At 37.4% G+C, this 19,689-nt stretch overlaps 1 protein-coding gene across 1 annotated transcript; it reads right to left on the reverse strand.

Annotated features, from left to right (window-relative positions):
• Nucleotides 1-14,540: 14,540 nt before the first annotated feature.
• LOC140149544 (uncharacterized) lies at nt 14,541-19,407 on the reverse strand. The gene is made up of 2 exons (XM_072171623.1): nt 19,186-19,407; nt 14,541-15,202 (listed from the first exon to the last, which is right to left on the reverse strand). Exons 1-2 carry the CDS (start codon nt 19,394-19,396, stop codon nt 14,541-14,543), a joined length of 873 nt encoding a protein of 290 aa, XP_072027724.1. The 5' UTR covers nt 19,397-19,407.
• Between the last annotated feature and the right edge of the window lie 282 nt (nt 19,408-19,689).

Consider the following 19,689-nt stretch of genomic DNA (forward strand, 5'->3'; position numbering starts at 1 on the left):
AAGTAAACTTTATAAATCTGATGATTTAAACTTAAAGTGTATGTAGGTGGGATGAAAAGCTGACGTTCAATTGAGAATTTTGACCTTTCGTATTGAAGATATGGATTTTTTTCCCCAAAACACCAAAAAAAATTAGGTCTTTTGGGGGGAAATCCATATCTTCAATATGAAAGGTCAACATTTTCAATTGATCGTCGGCTTTTCCTCCCAGCTACATACACTTTAAGAATATATCATTAGATTGATAAAATTTACTTCGAGGACTGTTATATATCAAAAATGTGAAAAATATCAAATTTTAATAATTTGTCATAAAATTTGTATAATATCGTGAATTTCAAAAAATGAAAATTATTTGATATCAGAAAGTCATTCTCCGTATCCAGAATGCAATTCGATATGTCTGATGTGCTCTGGTGTCCCACAAAAAATACTGTCGAAACGCTCAAAACGCTCATTCCAGATCCCTTAAGTTAAGATTAAGATGTTCCCAATTTAGGTGTCTAACATTCAGTGAACATGTGAATAAATTGAAATGAATACAGCAGGTTATAAAATGTCTTTTAATAATGAAAAGGTTCTCTATTGTGTGAGATGGCTTCCAAAAATCTCTTGTTTTTCTCTGCTGTTGGTCACGTTTGTGCATGCTCTCCCAATTGAATGGAACGCGGACAAAGATGCTTCTTATGAAGATGACTACGCTGGCTGGAACTCACTTCAGGCATTTGTCAGGTGAGTGGAACATGCAATTTCATACCGCGTAGCATATATTTAATCTAATAATTATAGCATTTCTACGAGCACACCATCGGTTAACACAGTACCGGTACAGCCGTCCCTGTGTGAGTGGTCGAGCTTTCGTCACGTGCGTCTCTGACTTCATCAGGACTGAATGCAGTCAGAGACACTCCTGACGAAAGCTGGACCACTCATACAGGGACGGCTGTACCGGTACTGTGTTAACCGATGGTGTGCTCGTAGAAATGCTGTAACTGATATAGCCTTCAACACATCAAACTGCAACTAGCATGCTTCTTCAAACGTTTATATCAATTTTATTGCTTTAAGTAAACCGTGTAAACAAAGTAAACAAAGTTTTGGCCGCTCTAAGTAGAGGGGACTTCCTGATTTGCATGTATTTAGTTACATCATTGATTTGATGTAAAGTTTACACCACAACAAAAAATAATACAATTAGTGAACTTGGTGGCATTTAAGGCCAAGTAAAAATAAAAACATGTTTCTCGTCCGGGTTTTTAAAAATTAGGAGAATGAGGGGCTTTTTATTTTTTATTGGAAAACGACGCTAAATACCTGTATTTGGTACCATGTTTCGGGTATTCGACATACAGATTGATATCTGAGGAAAAACGAGGAGGCCCTTTTTATTTTATTGTTTTGAGAGGTAGACCCCTCTAGTGATCACAAAACTCTTCTTAAATGATGTATTATGCATTTACAAAGCCGTAAAATAAGTTTCAACTTCTGAAACATCTTTTTCTACTACAAGTTATAACTGAAAGTTTACAAAATAAAAAGAAATTTGAAAAATCTTCAAAAAATGAGGAGGGCGCGGACGAGAAACATGTTTTTTTTTTACTCGGCCTAAGTCGTAGTATATAAGTATACTTTTTACTGAGGTCAATATTCTCATGCTGGCTTATCTTTTCACAATACAGTAGCCAACCTTGGTAACATTATTATTTTTAATACAATAACTTTAGGTCAATCTTGAAAGACCTCGTAAATACCCGATATTTCAATGATAGTGAGAATCAGTCTTATCTGTTTGTAGTAAACATCTCAAAAAAAGTAACTAACCCCCCTTAATTAATGGCCATTATTCAAATACGGGTGATTGTATTACAAATCTGTAAAATGCGTTGGAAGCAGAATTTATTTCTGCACATTTTGACACCTCATTTGCAGCAATTGAATAAATATTGACGTCACAGCGTACATTTAAATCAATGTAACCCAAGATTTGAAAGTTGCAGTAAATTGTATTGATTTTGTATTCAGTGTAATGGGAGGAAATCTGTGTAATGATATCTGGGTGTTTTTGTATTGTAAAAATTTGTATGTAAGTGCAACTTTCAAATCTGGACCTCACTACATTAAATTGGTTGGTGTTTTATTGTTTTCTGGGCTATCGTATCAAATGAGGTGTCAAAATGCGCAGAAATAAGTTCTGCTTCCAACGCATTTTACAGATTTGTAATACAATAGCCCCTTTTTGAATAATGCCCATTATTTAGGGGTTAGTTACTTTTTTTGAGATGTTTATATCATAACAATACTATAACAACTGAATGACCAGAATCTGTACATTAAACAATAAAAATAAAGTAATAAATAAAATAAATTAATAAGTAAACACATTTACATTCAAAATTTACAAACATTTATTAGAAATTTAGAATTGTGTGCATAATAAGCCAAATCCATTGTTTACATGCATACGGGAAAAGTTGTATACGTTTTTACTTGATAACTGATTTTCTTGTTGTTTGGTAGAGACATCTTGAAATAGATGAGAATTCAATGAAACACTCATTTGGTATCATTGTTCTTTGTGTTCAAATATTTTGTAGTAATCATAACGTGTCTCGTTATATTTCATCCACTCTTGTTTTTATTGGTGTTTTTATTCAGCATGAAAGAGGTGTTCGTATGCTTTGTCGAAGGGTCGCTATGAAATTAGGTTTACTTGGTTAGCGTTATGGTTATAAGTTTAGGATTAGAGTTATGACTAGGGTTGTGGCAGAGGATGATTTAAGCACTACCCAAAACCCCACTGGGTTAACTGTGTAGTGAGCAGAGCTATATGAGTAACATGACACCACTGTTCTGCTATACTGCATAGACGTGCATGGTAAAATTTGAATTTGTACTGCTATATTTACAATAAAAACTCTGTTAATTTGCTGGTCGATTTCACATGTTATGTTATCTAAAGAAGGCGTGAATTATCCTTTATACATACATCACTTTTGTTCTGAAATCGACCAAGTAATAATGACACACACACAATTCTAAAACATCATCTTTTGCACAGTGTTCAATGGGATTTGAAAAGTAAAGGGGCAGTTGAAACTCTATAACACTTTTGCAGTGCATGATAGGGCTACCTTAAATCATCCTCTGGGGTTATGGCTTGTGTTAGGGGTATTTGGACATAGTGAACCTTTGACATAGCGAACTTTCGAAAGAGAAACGTCGAACTTTACCCCCTGGATACTACTGGTCTCAATTGCCAATTATTACTAGGCTTTTAATATGGTCAAACTTGCATTTGCAGATGGTCTTATTAATACCCTACTTGATTGGTTCCAAATTGAACACATTCATTTTGGCCAATCGGTTGGTAGTTCTTATAGGGTTAAGGAGAACACACGATAACCTATGAATAAGGTAATGATCCTGCTTGTGGAGGAATAGAGGTTATCCACTTCACTCATGTGTGACTTCTAACAAAAGGCACTGGTTCCCGTAGTATTCCTCATTCACACTAATTCAATGCACGACCTCGGAGTTACCTGCATGACTTTGGCGGGCTATTTTAAAACAGTCATGGTTGAACATGCAGGTACTTCTTTAGAATGTCCTAAACAAGGTATAGCAGTCGTTGATAGGATATGCAGCTTATAGAACATGGATAACCTCTATTGTGCAGGCCTTCATAAGTCTTGATGTTCACAACATGTAATTTATCGGCTAAGGCTCACAATTTGGTTTGCCCTTATAACACTTTTAGATGTACGCTGATACCAATGTCGGTATAGGTATCTTATAATATTCCATAGGTACGTGTATCAAACATAGAAATTATTTATACTGCGCACGTCCGTAGACTTAAAACAAAAGCAATATTGAAAGACATAAACATAAATTGCCACATGTAGTAGTCAAAAGATTATGTTCATCGTATTTTGGTACCTCATTTGGCACAATGCGACTTTGTTTTCACAACTTATACCAATTTGCACATTTTGAATGACATAAGAAAGCATTTTGAAAGCATTTAGATTTACATATAAACTTTTCTTTTGAAACACGCTAACTATGTTGATCTGTCACGCTGTAATGAGCCAAAAGCCGGTGGGAATAAGCCCAATCGGCATTGGAAGTTTGCAATGCATTGTGGGACAGTTTTTGCAGTTTTGGGACACTTTGCCCTCTGACCTATAGGGAAAATTTAGAAAAAATAGTTTTTGTGCGTACAAAATATAATCTAAAATGTTTTTACAAGAATGAAAACAAAGCCAAAAAACATTATTATTGAACAAATAAATTATTTAGCCTAAATATTTTCAATGATAGCATTATTACAATAATAAATAAATTAATAATAGTTACAACAATTTTCCCGAAATGTCAGAGGTCAAAGTGTCCAAAAATAACCGGAAGTTATAGCCCTAACTGAACGATGATATATCCCAAATGTGTCATTTTTGAACTGCTCTCTTTTTCCATTCAAATCGAAATCTTAAGTGAAAAATGTCGCATCGACCCGAATGAGGTGTTAACATACGCAGAACAAAATTATCCATCTTTGTTTAGCATCTTTTGGCCAACCATGACTATGATGGTTCATAAATAGAGTTATCAACAAAACGAGGACTATCAGGACACGTCGAAAGTATCATCGACATATCGGGGTTCGGAACCGTCGGGAACTTTGCACTCAGATCAAACGTGGCGTATGAATATTCATGAGGGCTTAAAGTAGGAGTCAATATCTTTTCTCTATCGTCAGAAGCCGTATCATTACTTTCCTCAGTAGGTTTCTGCAAGGAGGTATATGCATCTTTATCTGTCATATCTGTTGGGCTCCCAACCTCGGCGTATATGCCCATGTTGTTGGCGGTTTCATCAATGCTGCAGTAACCATGGTAACCAGGCGTGTCATCGTTCACAGTGACATAATTGGGCGTTTCAGTTTTCCCGCGATTTTTATTAGGTTTCGCATATGGCGGGAAACTTCCCTTCCTGTTGCCATTCGTAGTATTTGAAGTTGCGCCAGATTTCTGATGCGATTGATCGAATGTAATTTGAGTTGATGCATAAGCGTTTATATCTTCCATATCAATTTCATGGTTAGCTTTCTCATGGTCTTTATTGCTACATGTTTTACAGCATAAACAAATGACACATATACAAATAGCTATCAATAGTAGCGCACCAACCGGAACACAGGCGGCGATGATAAGAGCGGTTTGTGAAAATTGTCCCGAAGATGAACGTTGGGTTGACGTTAAGAAAGTAGTAGACAAATCTTCGGTATGCTGATTTTTTGTTAATAATTCAGGCAATACGGTGCTAGTTTTAACTTCGAGTGGATTAACACTGCAATTTAACATTTGTAAAGGGAACAGAACACTCTTTAAAGACAATGATAACCATTATTGTCCAAGTCACTTTTTTGAACAGTAACTTCGTTCATAATGTGAGTACCATTTTCCCTCCAGATTAACGCTTAATAGTGAATATGAGTTTCTCCATTCTAGTGATATGTCATTAGAACAGGTATCTACTGATATGTCTGATGTGCACTGTAGAGTTATCTCATCTTGATTCGGATCAGAATATGAGCAATGTGGTGGTCGTACAGGTAGATCCGAGACACAGACTCGCATTTCGTAACTTACGGATTTACTTCCCCGCCCAGATGGGTATAAGAATTGGCAAGCTATTGTCCCAGAATCCTCCTTGCTTAAATTAGCTACCTGAAGCACAGACTGGGTAGGGTTATATGAAAAGTCATCGGTAACAATGACGCGAGAATCAGACGTGCTTTGTGTATCGTACAGGTATACCATGCCTGACGCCTTTGTATGTTGCCATCTAAACTCTGTGCTGGATGATCCGACGATATTGCCAGATGTCACCTGACAACTTAGCTCCAACATTCCTCCTACCTTTGCTGTGAAACTTGAGTGTGAACCCTCTATAGTGGGTATTGGAGGTGTTTGCTGGGCGCTAGAAATCTGCAAAACTGAGCAACTTGCAAAAATAAGACGCCATAGAATCAGAATGAAGTTCGTTGATGATGAAGAAATTCGGTGATATTGACAATTAAATGCCATAATCTGTGAAACACTAAGTTGAAGTACTAGCGGTATCTTGTGGATAGACTTGCACTTTGCTCCAACCTTCGCAAAATGGTATATAGCTACTAAGTAACAGTTCAATAATCTTTCGAAGAGTATTTTAAAACTTCAATTCACCAGTCACAGATATTATACAATAATAGGCATATTATAGTCATTCACATTATGTAGTAACACCACACAAAGCCATAGCCCTGACTCGATTTGGCATTGTAATCATTTCCGCGAAGGTCGGTGGATGTTAAACCTGAACTACGCAACGGAAACAATGAATGGGCTATTCCAAAAAATAGATGCACACCCCCATAGAGGAGTTTGGATTTCCGAACGTTTTGACCAGTCATGATTGTTGGAAATCCAGACTTTAAAGTGTCCAAGGGCAAAAAAATCCAGCAGAAAAATAGTTCAGAATCACAAATCCTCAATTCGAGAGCCCATTTTGGACATTTTGGTGATTTTCCCTTCATTTAATTGGATTTCCAAGCCTTTTTAAGTGACATTGGTAACTGGAATTCCAGTCGTTTTCAGAAAGCAGACTTTGAAATCCAAACATGTGATTGAAAAGTTACTCCTCCGTCGGGGGTGCCCGGGGTGTGCACTTATTTTCTGGAATAGCCCAATAATGAATAAATTCTCCAATGTCATGCGACAAAGTAGCTCACAACTATTATGATACAGTATTTAACTTATTTGTATTTTTTTATAATAAGTTATTATAATGTTTGATTATTGTTGATGTTATGACGTTGCTTTAAATCTACTCATATTGTGGTTATGACCACAATGTCAACAATGTTAACATTTATTCATGACTTCAGAAAACAAGATTATTTGTGACGCACATTTAAAGACAAAGATAATGTTTATGAGTTTAATGGAATTTATGGTAAAATATAAATAAAACGACTTTGTACTAAATTTGTCATATACACTTTTCTACATACCAACATCAATTTGTGAAATGTTAGTTTTAGAACAAAATGTGGCTGGGTTTTAAATCTTAACATGGTAAAGAATCCTGAATGTAGATTTTCGAAGATAACTGACTTGTTTTGATGTGATTTTGTGATGAGTCACATTTAATTTAGGGCGTGTAGTGAGTAAAAATTATTGTGATGTTCAGTGATCATGGAAACTTAGTTCCGGGTTCATTCATCTTTTCATGACTATTTATTGACTTCGATGCTTAATACTGATATTGTTAAATGTTAGACATCTAGGAATTTCCCTAGACGACGAAGTTACTTCTAATTTTCTCATTGTAAACCGTACGAAACTCGGGGAGCGGATCCTGGTTGCGATGGTCTATTTTGGAATGTCTAGGGTGTGCGCCTCTATATATGCTGGGAAGTCGCTGAGTTGTTGTTTTATGGTTTATAGTATGCTGTGGGACCGTAGTGGTCAGCGACAACCTAGGCGTTGTGGCTGTGCTTGAAAACAAAGAATGAGAAAGACACCGGTAACTATGGGCTAAACTGTGAATTCATTCAAACATTTCTTCAATAAATGCAAGCCCGATTGAAACACTTACTGTATTGGACGTTTCAAGAGCTAAGGTCTGCTCTTTTCATCAGCAAGATGATGCACAGCAATGATCTGCTTGAGTTGTTGCTATAGCATTGTATAATTGACACTAACTTCCTGTTGGTATTGATTGAAATAGCACTCTCATCACCAGAGATCTCTGGTGATGAGAGTGTTACTTCAATCAATACCAACAGGAGAAGATAGTGTCAATTAGCAACAATAGCAACAACTCAAGCAGATCAGCGAATCATCTCGGAGTCAAATGCGTCGTTTTGCGTCGTACAATGGGTCATTTGTGTTGTGAAGTGCGTCCTTTGCGTCGTGAAAAGTATTCCACATTGTAAGACACCACTGTCATGTGTTGCAACTGTAAGTGGATGTTAAAGTGCAAATTAAAGAACTTAGAACTATTAACCTACATTAATAAATTCCCTTTAGAATGATAGAACGTGTCATAGAAGCGTGTCAACGGGGGAAACTTTTCTACCGTCGTTCAATTTAAATACTTCCTGTATATTGAAGAGGGCAATTGATGTAATAATAGCATTAATGATACATTTACACATAATAAGTTAACTTTGATGCTTTGATTGATTTGATGAAAAGTATAATAGCACAGCCGCCTTGTTATGAATGGCAGCCAGCCAGACACAGAGGCAAACAAAGTCGCTAACCAGTATTTTTATTTAAGAGTTTTCCCCATATTTGTAAATTACAACAAGCAATGCGCTAATTAATAACATGATTGTTTTATTATCACTGATGCACTTATATATGATGAATAACCAAGCTCATGCAAGTACATTCGTCAAGATAATCGACGATAACCATGGAGTTACTACCATTAGTTCTCATGCCGTGCGGGCTCTCGATCTACATGGTGTCTCATTAAAATGTCGTTGACATAATCAGGTTTCGGAACCATCGGGAACTTTGCACTCTGGTCAAACTTGGCGTATGGATATGAATATTCAGGAGAGCTTAAAGTAGGAGTCGGTATCTTCTGTCTATGATCAGAAGCCGTGTCATTACTTTCCTTAGGTCTCTGTAAAGAGATATATACACTTTTATCCGTTGGCCCCAACTGGGTGTATATGCCACTGTTCTTGGTGGTTTTATCAATGTTGCAGTACCCGGGCGTTTCATTTCCCTCCAACCCTTTATTAGGGTACGTATGTGGAGGTATGTGTTCGTCTCTGTTGTCATGCGTACTTCGTGAAGTTTCGCCGGTAATTTGATTTGATGAATAAGAATCTATATTTTCCATAGCGATTTCATGGTTAGCTTTCACATGACCTTCATTGCAACGTAATTTCCAGCACGCCATAATTACACGGATGCAAATAGCTATCAATAGAAGAGCACCGGCAGGAACACAGGCAGCGATAATAACAACAGTTCGCGAAAAATGTCCGGGGGGAATGTCTTTGGTAAGTTCGGTTGTTGTGAATAATTCGGTCAGTACGGTGCTAGTTGTGACTTCAAGTGGCTCAACACTACAAGTCAAAACTTCTTCGGGGAAGAGATTGCTCTTTAAAAGACAAAGAAAATCATTATTTCCCAACTCACTTTTTTGAATAGTAACTTCGTTCCTAATATGAGTATCATTTCTCTCCAGATTACCGCTTTCTAGTAAATATGCGATTCGCCATTCTAGCGTTATGTCAGCAGGGCAGATATCCCCTGACATTCCTGATATGCACTCTAGGGTTATCTCATTTTGATCATGTTGATTCGGAAGATTCCGATCTGTCAGATCATCAGAATATGAGCAATCTGGTGGTCGTACAGGTGGATCCGAGACACAGACATGGGTTACATAACTAACGTACTTAATTCCAATGCCAGACTCCGGGTCACCAGATGGGTAGTAGAATCGACAAGTTATTGCACCTGTATCCTCCGTGCTTAAATTTCCTATCTGAAGCACAGAACTTGTAGGATTAAATGGGAAATTATCAGTAACAATGACACGAGAATCAGACGTACTTTCTGTATCGTACAGAAATACCATGCCCGTTGCCTTTGTATGTTGCCATCTAAACGCTGTGCTGGACTTACCGACGATATTGTCAGATGTCAACTGACATCTAAGCTCCAACATTCCTCCCACCTTTGCTGTAACACTTGAGTGTGAAACCTCTATAGTGGGTACTTGCTGAGCGATAGAAGTCTGCAAAACTGAGCAAAATATAATGAGATGACGTAGACTCAGAAAGATGCCCTTTGATGATGAAGAAAGTCGCTGATGTTGACAATGGCTGGTTGCCATAATGAACCGCTAAGTTCGTTGTAATTCAAGTATAGCGATATCTTGTCGATTGGCCTGAACGTTGCATTAGGTAACTTTTGTCATCACTAAGAGTTCTTAGGCTCAATAGCCTTTACGTATTCGCAAAATAGTCGCACCCATAGGTAGGTACAGGTATTATGCAATGATACGCCTACTAGTCATAAAGACAGAAAGCATGGACCCTGAATCGATACGGTTTGCTCATTTCCGTGAGTGTTGTTTGGTACATGTTGAACTTGAACTCCGCAAAAACCAAAACCGACACATTTGCTCCAATGCCATGCGACAATCGACTTTAGGTCCCACTTGACGACCCGAACATGACAACGGTGTCACTTTATTATTCATATGTACGTTATTATAATTTTTCTATTTATGAGGTTGCTTTAATTGCACTCAAATTGAACACATTGTTAACAATCGTTACATGCATTTGATTCAGGATTTCAGGACAAGCCGGGCTACGGTCACACACGTGGCTTCCTATACCCGTTTTGCTAGTTGACATCAGGTCGGTTGGTCAGATCCCAGGCGGGGGAAAACAACTTTTCTCTTCATCTTCTTTCTTCCTTTTTAATATGATGAGTCACATCTAACGTAATGTAGGTCGCAGGTTACAATCTGTTTTGTTCTGTGGTCATCATGTGATACTGGTTCAATCATCTTTTCATTATTATTGCGTCGATGTTTCAGGACTAATTATAGATCTTGCTTTTCATTGGTCAATTAAAAATAAAGAGGGGGTTAGTCAAGGATAACCACAGCAAAGTTAATTATCAATACATTGTGTATTCTTTTGTAAAATAATATTATACAGATCCCAAAAAAGTAGTTACCCCCTTTACGTGACTCAAAATGTATATGCACCCATTTGCCTGGATAGCTCATGGTGACTTCTTGATTTAAAAAAAAAGATACAGAATCAAAAGTTGCAGTTAAAATATATTTAAGTCAGTGTACCATTACATTTGCTACATGACTGGTCTAGGCAATTAGGCTGGTCTGTACTTAACTATGGAAGTAGTATAAAGAGGTAGGTACAAATTAATGATGGGTAAAACGGGCGGGTAAAAAAAAGCACTTAATATGATGTGAAGTGCACCACGTCCGAATATACATCAATATACTTAATATGATGTTATCCATGTAATTTTATTTTGCATAAATTAACATTGATCTTGAGGGAGAAAAATAAGGAGTCAGCGGGATTGAGCCCTTGTTGCTGGATTACCTATCCAGATGCAAATTTAAATCACACTTTCTCGGGCTTGCATCCTTTATTTCCGTGCATCGTTTATTAATCGCATTGTCTTAGTTCTGCTAGGTTGAAGCATATAAAATCCCTCCTTAATTTTCTTTTATGCACAATAGATACAATAGATACAGTAGCAGTCATATTAATTTCAAATGCGCAAATTCATACAAAAAGTTAATAGTATGAGAATCCGCAGCCGCGGACTATTAATTTAAACAACTCTTAGTCAAATGCGTCGTGTTTGCGTCGTAGAAAGGGTCATTTGTGTTGTGAAGTGCATCATTTGGGTCGTGAAACGTATTCCACGTCCGGATTTTGATGAAAAGTATAATAGCAGCCGCCATGATTTGAATGGCATCAAGCCAGTCACAGAGACAAACTATGTCGCTAATCAGCAGTTTGATTTAAGATTTCCCCTAATTTCTAAACTACAACAAGCATTGAGCTAATCAATAACATTATTGATTAGATTGATAAAGGTTTTTTTTAGATCCAATAAAATGATATTTCAATTCCTATCAGTAGAGGGAAAGACACCATGAACAAGGACGAGGGGGCTTACAGACTGGACAAAATTTATTACCAGGTCATAAATTCTCGGCAACAGGAAAGTTTGGTGACGTCATCAAAACCAGACAGAAGTGTTGTCGGATCTAAAAACATCTAGAAACACCAGTGAACAAGATCCCTGATAGGAATTGAAATATTTCTGAGTGAGTAGTATCATTTTATTGGATCTGAAAAAGAACCTTTATCAATCTAATGAACTATGAACGATCCTGATGAATCTGTTTCAAGAATAACATTATTGCTTTATTATAACTTTATAAGATATGGTGGGTAATCATGCTCATGCAAGTGCATTCGTCAAGATAATCGGCGATAACCATGGAGCTATTACCATTAGGTCTTGTGCACTGCGAGCTCTCGATCTACATGGTGTCTCATTAAAATATCGTTGACATAATCAGGGTTCGGAGACATCGGGAACTTGGCAGTCATGTCAAACTTGGCGTATGCATATACATATTCATGAGAGCTTAAAGTGGGAGCCGGCATCATCTCTCTATCGTCAGAAGTGGTATTATTACTTTCGTTAGGTATTTGTAAAGAAGTATTTTCAAGAACCGTTGTATAATACGGCGTTTCAGATTCCTCTAACTTTTTATTAAGGTTTACTTGTGGATCCAAACTTGCTTCTCTGTTGTCATGCGTAGGTCGTGAAGTTTTGCCGGTAATTTGATTTGATGAATAAGATTCTACATTTTCCATAGCGATTTCATGGTTGGCTTTCTCATGGTCTCTATTACAACGTGGCTTAAACCATGACACAATGACACAGATACAAATAGCTATAAATAGAAGAACACCGGCAGGAACACAGGCAGCGATAATAACAACCGTTCGTGAAAATTGTCCTGGGGTCTTATCTTTGGAAAGCTCGGTTGTTGTGAACAATTCAGGCAGTACGGTGCTAGTTGTTATGAATAATTCTGGCAGTACTGTGCTAGTTTTAACTTCGAGTGGGTTAACACTACAATTTAAAATTTGTAACGGAAATAGAGCACTCTTTAAAAGACAATGATAACCATTATTGTCCAATTCACTTTTTTTAACATTAACTTCGTTCCTAATGTAAGTACCATTTATCTCCAGATTAACGCTTAGTAGTGAATATAAGCTTCTCCATTCTAGTGTTATGTCATTAGAACAGGTATCTTCTGATATATCTGATACGCACTGTAGAGTTATCTTATCTTGATTCGGATCAGAATATGAGCATTCTGGCGGTCGTACAGGTGGGTCCGAGACGCAGACACGCGTGTCATAACTTACGAACTTATTTTTAATGCCAGATGGGTAATAGAATCGGCAAGTTATTGTACCAGAATCTTCCTTGCTTAAATTGGCTACCTGAAGCACAGACTGGGTAGGGTTATATTGAAAATTAACAGTAACAAAGATGCGAGAATCAGATGTACTTTGTGTATCATACAGATATACCATGCCTGACGCCTTTGTATGTTGCCATATAAACTCTGTGCTGGATGATCCGACGATATCTCCAGATGTCACCTGACATCTTAGCTCCAACATTCCTCCTGCCTTTGCTGTTACACTTGAGTCTGAACCTTGTATTGTGGGTACATTCTGCGCGATAGAAGTCTGTAAAACGGAGCAAAATAAAATGAGATGCTGTAGAAAGATGCTTGTTGATGCTGAAGCCATATTGCAATGCAATGTCCGTTGTAATACAAGTATAGCGGTACATCTTGTGGATTAACCTGAACGGTGCATATATATTCTATAACGACAAGTGCGAAGAAGTCAGTATTTTTGTCATCACTAAAACGTGCTTCAGTTCAATAGTCTTTACTTATAAAGCGTATACTTATTACAAAATAATACACAAAATAGTCACACATAACACCCACAGGTAGCTACAGGTGTTATACCATAGTACGACTATATTCATATACATAAAACATTGGCTCTGACTCGATACGCTTCGCTTTAATGTCTTTTGGTAGCATTTGGTTCGTGTTGAACTTGAACTGCGCAACGGAAGCAATGACACCAGAACCGAAATTTTTTGATCCAATGGGCTATTCCAGTTGAAATCCTTACATCCCTTATGTTCCTAAATAGAATTTTCTTGCACACACAAACATAATGGGATATTGCAGGTATAATCCATACACCCCCTATGGAAACATAACCTTAACCTTATACACAAGAAGTGTGAATTTATAGGGTTAACTGAATGGGTGATTCTATTTGAAATCTATACCCTCTGTTGGAGATTAAGATCAAGTCTTCCACAGGGTGCATGGATTTCAACTGGAATAGCACAACGCACCTTTCAGTGTTCCACATCATTGCCAAGAGTCTTTTTAAACATAGGCATCGGGACGTGGAATACAACATTTTTATTTCTCAACCCAATGGCTAAAAGCAAAAGTGTTCGTTTGATTTTCTTTCTTTATTATGTTTCTTTTCTTTCTCCCCATACTTGTGTATGCTCATACAGGTGTATGCTTGCCGGCCCTGAGGCCATGATATTTTTTGTTGATACTGGGGCCTATTTTATATTTAGCAGCAGCTCGTCACCCATTTCATAATTGTTGCTCTTTTTTTTAATACTTTTTACCCCATAATTTCCCTAATTCTTAATGAGACCGTGCCCTCTATCTATAGTTTAAGCTTGCTAGATATCCACATTTCGCGGTTAGTGGTTCTTTGTAGCCCTGCGGGGCAAACTATTTGGATATCCAAATTTCGCGGTTATTTTCTTGTCTTAACGCCCCCTGAGCAAACTTGAAAGCCAACAGATAAAGTGTCCTTTATCAGTTTAGACTTTCAATCTGTTTGCGTACATATCGTCATAATATTCCATGCAGAGATCAGAGTAGTTACGAACATCATCCGAGAGTTCCTCTCGATTAGGTGTTTTAGTTGGTTTTCCAAAACATGTACTTGAAAATGTTTCCGCGTGTGGATTGCGTATATTTTGACTCATTATTAATTCTTTGGCCACCATCCATTGTTTGTCCATATATTCTCGCCCAGTGTCCCAGTGAAGTAAGTCGTCAGTGTACGGGATGCCTACTGCCTGACAATAAGCTTTCAATATACGGCCTGGATCTGCTAATAAGTCATCAGTATCAATAATCACTGGGTTTGATTCATAATGCTCTTTCACGTGTTGGTAGAGATCGTACTGTTCTTTGAAGAAGAACCCCGACGGCCACAAATATTCTGGCAGATCAGATATTTTCATCCGCTTTGATTCGTCTTCGATTGAACGATTGATCATTCTATCCCACGATTGGAAGACTCTATAGGGATGACGAATCAAAAATGTATGTCGGAAGCCGTCTGGGATGTACTCATACAATCCGTCTATCCCCCTGGACATTTCTTTGCAAAACACGATTTTCTTGTCGTCTGGTGGCGTTTTTTCTAGCTCAGTTTTAATCCAAGAATACGATTTGTCAGCAGCCAAGTAACCTCCTGATAAGAGATAACATTAAGTATAATGAAGTATTAAGTGCAGTGCAATAGTCAACATAACTAATTACTTCCAGATAATTTATGAACAATTAATTAACTAGCTGCCCTAATTTGCATAATAAATTAGTTGATTATGCAAATTAGCTCATTAATTATGGGGTAGCCAAACCTCATCCGGGGACAGAGTGAAAACAGGTACATTTCTTAAAAAGGGCATATCTTCAAAAGTTGTGAGTCGATTGAAACAATTGATTTGGTTTATTAAAGCTAACGATTAAAGGTTTCTTTACATACCAAAATAAATTTGATTAACTTTTTTCACAAATTGAAGAAAAAGATGGCGCAATGAGGGTTCTGTTTTTCTGGGACACCCTGTATAACTGGGATTTATGTATACATTATTTTGGCTGATCCATGAAATCGTATCAGCTAATAACAGTGTATGTTACTAGCTTACTAGCTTACATGCTTTAATACTAACTGACTAACTAGCCTTTTGGTCCGAAATGGACATATCTCTGAATGCCACGGAGGTATGGCCCCATGAGTGGTGTCATATGAAAGAGGAAAACATAGGATATAATAAAGAATATAATAAATATATTACCACACTGGGGGGGGGGGGCACTCATCATAAGAGCCGAGTCAATATTCATATGGGTCCTTTTCATATCTCAAAATGTCAAGAAGGTATGACCCCCTCCCCCCTCCGAGTGGTGTCAAATGTAAGAGAAAAAAGTACAGAATATACTGAAAATAATTTCCCCACCGGGGTGACACTCCTCATAAGACCTGGGTCAATATTCATATTTTGGGTCCTTTTCATATCTCGAAAAGCCAAGAAGGTATGACCCCCCCGAGTGGTGTCAAATGAAAGAGAAAAAAGTAAGAATATAATAAAAATAATTTCCCCACCGGGGTGACACTCCTCTAAAGAACGGGGGTCAATATTCATGTTTTGGGTCTTTTCATATCTCGAAATGCCAAGAAGGTATGACTCCCCGAGTGGTGTCAAATTAAAGAGAGCAAAGTAAAGAATATAATAAAAGTCATTTCCCCATTTCCCCACCGGGGGTGACACTCCTCATAAGACATGAGTCAATATTCATGTTTTGGGTCCTTTTCTTTTCTTAAAATTGTTGCCAAGAAGGTATGATCCCCCGAATGGTGTCAAATGAAAGAGAAAGAATGTATTAAAATAATTTTCCCCTCCAGGGGTTACACACCTGGGGTGACACTCCTCTAAAGACCAGGGTCAATATTTCTATTTGGGTCATTTTCAAAATCCGAAGAAGCTATGACCCGCCCAGTGTGTCAAATGAAAGAGAAAAGTAAGAATATAATCCAAATAATTTCCCCACCGGGGGTGACATTTCCTCATGAGACCTGGGTCAATGCCAAGAAGGTATGACCTCCCAGTAGTGTCAAATGAAAGCGAAAATGCGGTGAATAATATAATAAAAATAATTTCCATACTCGGGGTGACACTCCTCATAAGACTGGGTCAATATTCCTATTTTGGGTCCTTGTCTTATCTCAAAATCTCAAGAGGTATACCCCTACATCTCACATCTACCATAATACATGTATACTGACAAAGGTCCATGGTTCAGCAATAGTGCGGTAACCGCTATAGTTTCAAAGGTTTCCATGACTACTTGATTTATGAGAAGACATATGAATAATTTTCATAAATATCAACTGACCCGTGAATTCCGTATAGCTAAGAATAAAATTCAGTACAAGTTACAGGTAGAGTTAGGACTATTAAATTTTATAGTTACTATGATAAAAATATGGAATGACCTTTTTTTGCAGTCATTAATTAAAGTTTCAAAATTCACAACATAAATTTTGGCCAAGGATTATAGACTTTGGCAAACATGGAAACATATGAATTAACTCCAGAGGATGATTTAAGCACTTCCCACCACGCCACTGTGTTGACTTGCGGTTAGCACAGCTGTGTGAGTGAACATGACACGACTGCTCGCACATTGCATTGACGGCCATGGTTAAATTTGAATTTGGACTGATATATTTACAATAAAAACGCATTCACAATGCTGGTCGATTTCACATTTTATGTTACCTACAGAAGGTGTGAATTATCCTTCATGCATACATCACTTTAGATCTGAAATCGACTAACTAATAATGACACACGCACAATTCTTAACGTCTTTTGCACAGAATTCAATGGGATTTGAAAAGTAAAGTGGCAGTTGAAACTCTGGTGATAACACGTTTGCAGTGCATGATGGGGCTTCCTTAAATCATCCTCTGAACATCACCTTTGCGTGAAACACCGTGTAGTGAAATGTTATAAAATCTGTGTTTATATTTTAAAATAGCTCTACCATTTATTGGTATCGAGCACTCAGCTATGACACGATTTAGGGTGTAATTTCTGTGTGAGGATTTTGTGCCGCACTCACATTACCGCCCTCTACAGTCTCTCCACATTTTTATGTTTTCTATTATTTTGTGATTGGATTTCTTTTGTTTTATATTGTTTTGTGAGGCGATCATTTACAGGAGAGGTAAAAAACCACTATGTTATGTTTTGTATTATTTTGTGATTGGATTTCTTTTGTTTTGTGAGGCGATCGTTTTTAGGAAAGAGAAAAAAATCTTAATGTTATGTTTTCTATTATTTTGTTAGTGGTCTATGTATTTAGGTTGGGCATTAAAACCTTTTCCTCGTCGAAACTGGACTATATTTCCCTTTGGAGTCTTTGTTATGATTTATAATAGTGGTTACAATGTCGCAACCATTTCCAATGCTGCATAATTACATTGATGTATTTAATATATTTTCTGCTTTTTTATTGATTGTTTTGTGAGGCAACAGTCTTTTAGTTCTATAGAAATGTGAGGCTGTAGAAAAAAAAAAGATCTGATATTTTTACACCCTAAATCGTGCCGTATCTACGAGCACTGTATAGCTGTCTGTTATACTTCTACTTCTTAATATGAATTAACTTACATAGTTTACAAAATTAATTCAGACAAAATCAGAAATTAACAAATTAAATTATTGTCAATGATTTTAAAAGTGCACTTTGAAAAGAAAAATGTGCAGCCCGTGCAGTTTTGCATTGCTTATATCTAGCCTGGCGTGTTAAAAAGGTGTCTTACTCCTGCTTATTAAAGTTGGGTGAGGATGACAGGGGGTTCAGCCTCCTAAGGAAAGGACTTTCGTTTATAGACGAATCCAACGAGCCAAGTCATGGTCAGGATTTGGTCGGACATCTTTGGGTAGCCGCTAGCACCAACCTGGTGTTTTGAGCGTCCAATTGTGCAAATAAAAGCCGCCTAACACCTAGAGAAGATGCAAGGACGAGGAGGGTTAATAGAATAATAGCTAATAATATATATAATGGAGATAATTCCGCAGGTAATCCCGTCGCATCTATTCATACATAGTCCTTTTGTTCGCAAGGACACCAATGCATAGATACCGCGTGTAGTTAATCCGATTATTATGTCACTTCAACAGCGAATAGACCATGTAGAAACTTGTAAACTTTAATCATTCCTTTGTCTAACTGTGTTTTCGCGGAAGGTGTAAAACGGGTGATGGAATGCAGTTTAAAATTTCCTCCAATGCCGAATCATTTCACATTTTGGGTGCATTGTAGCCGACGGCTACCCAACTAAAGGCTGCTAGTCAGGTGTAGGAATGCGTGGATTTGGATTCCTCTATAGGACTTCATCGAACTTTCGGGTTGTTCCCTTAGGGATATTAGCTAATGGAGATGTTAAAAAGGTCCCGTATTGCTCTTTGTCCATGGGCCCCGATGCTCTTGCAAGCCAGCACACCCCTAACATATATATATTTATAAATCCAAAAATTTATTTATTATATAATTTATTATTATTTATAACAAGGAAAAATTAAGACACATTTTACCATCATAGTAAAAGATTTGCTCAGTGTCATAGTATTAAAAATGCGGGTCAGTTTCTAGGTAGCCTACCTGATATTCCAGAACCAAAAGTAGCGACAGTCATGGTCTCTTTAGCTCCCCATGCATCTTGCATCATATTAACCATATCCTTGCGATATTTGCCATAATTTGAACATTCTAGTGTCATTATGTAGGGCTCATACCACATCTGAGAATTTGGAACATTTGTCATACATTTCAGAAAACTTGTTGAGACCGAGCGTGGAACACACCATAACATGACACGGATAGTGTCCGTGTTCCCTTTTGCCGCGGTCAGACTCATTTTAAACCAGCCGTAAAGTCTGTCATTTGGAAGTAATTTGGGTAGGTGACTACTACGATACACGATCAGAAGCTATCAGGACAAGCGAGATAAGTATATGCCAGGGGGATGATACTAAATTCACTGTTTTTGTATTAGCCACGCAAACTTATGGCGAATTTTGTTGGCTTGCTCTCAACAAAGTGAGGCAAGGTATCGACCGGTTATGAATAATTCACATCAACTCTTACTCGGCCCGTGTGATTGAG

This window comes from Amphiura filiformis, chromosome 4, assembly GCF_039555335.1.
Source record: "Amphiura filiformis chromosome 4, Afil_fr2py, whole genome shotgun sequence".
NCBI lineage: Eukaryota > Metazoa > Echinodermata > Ophiuroidea > Amphilepidida > Amphiuridae > Amphiura > Amphiura filiformis.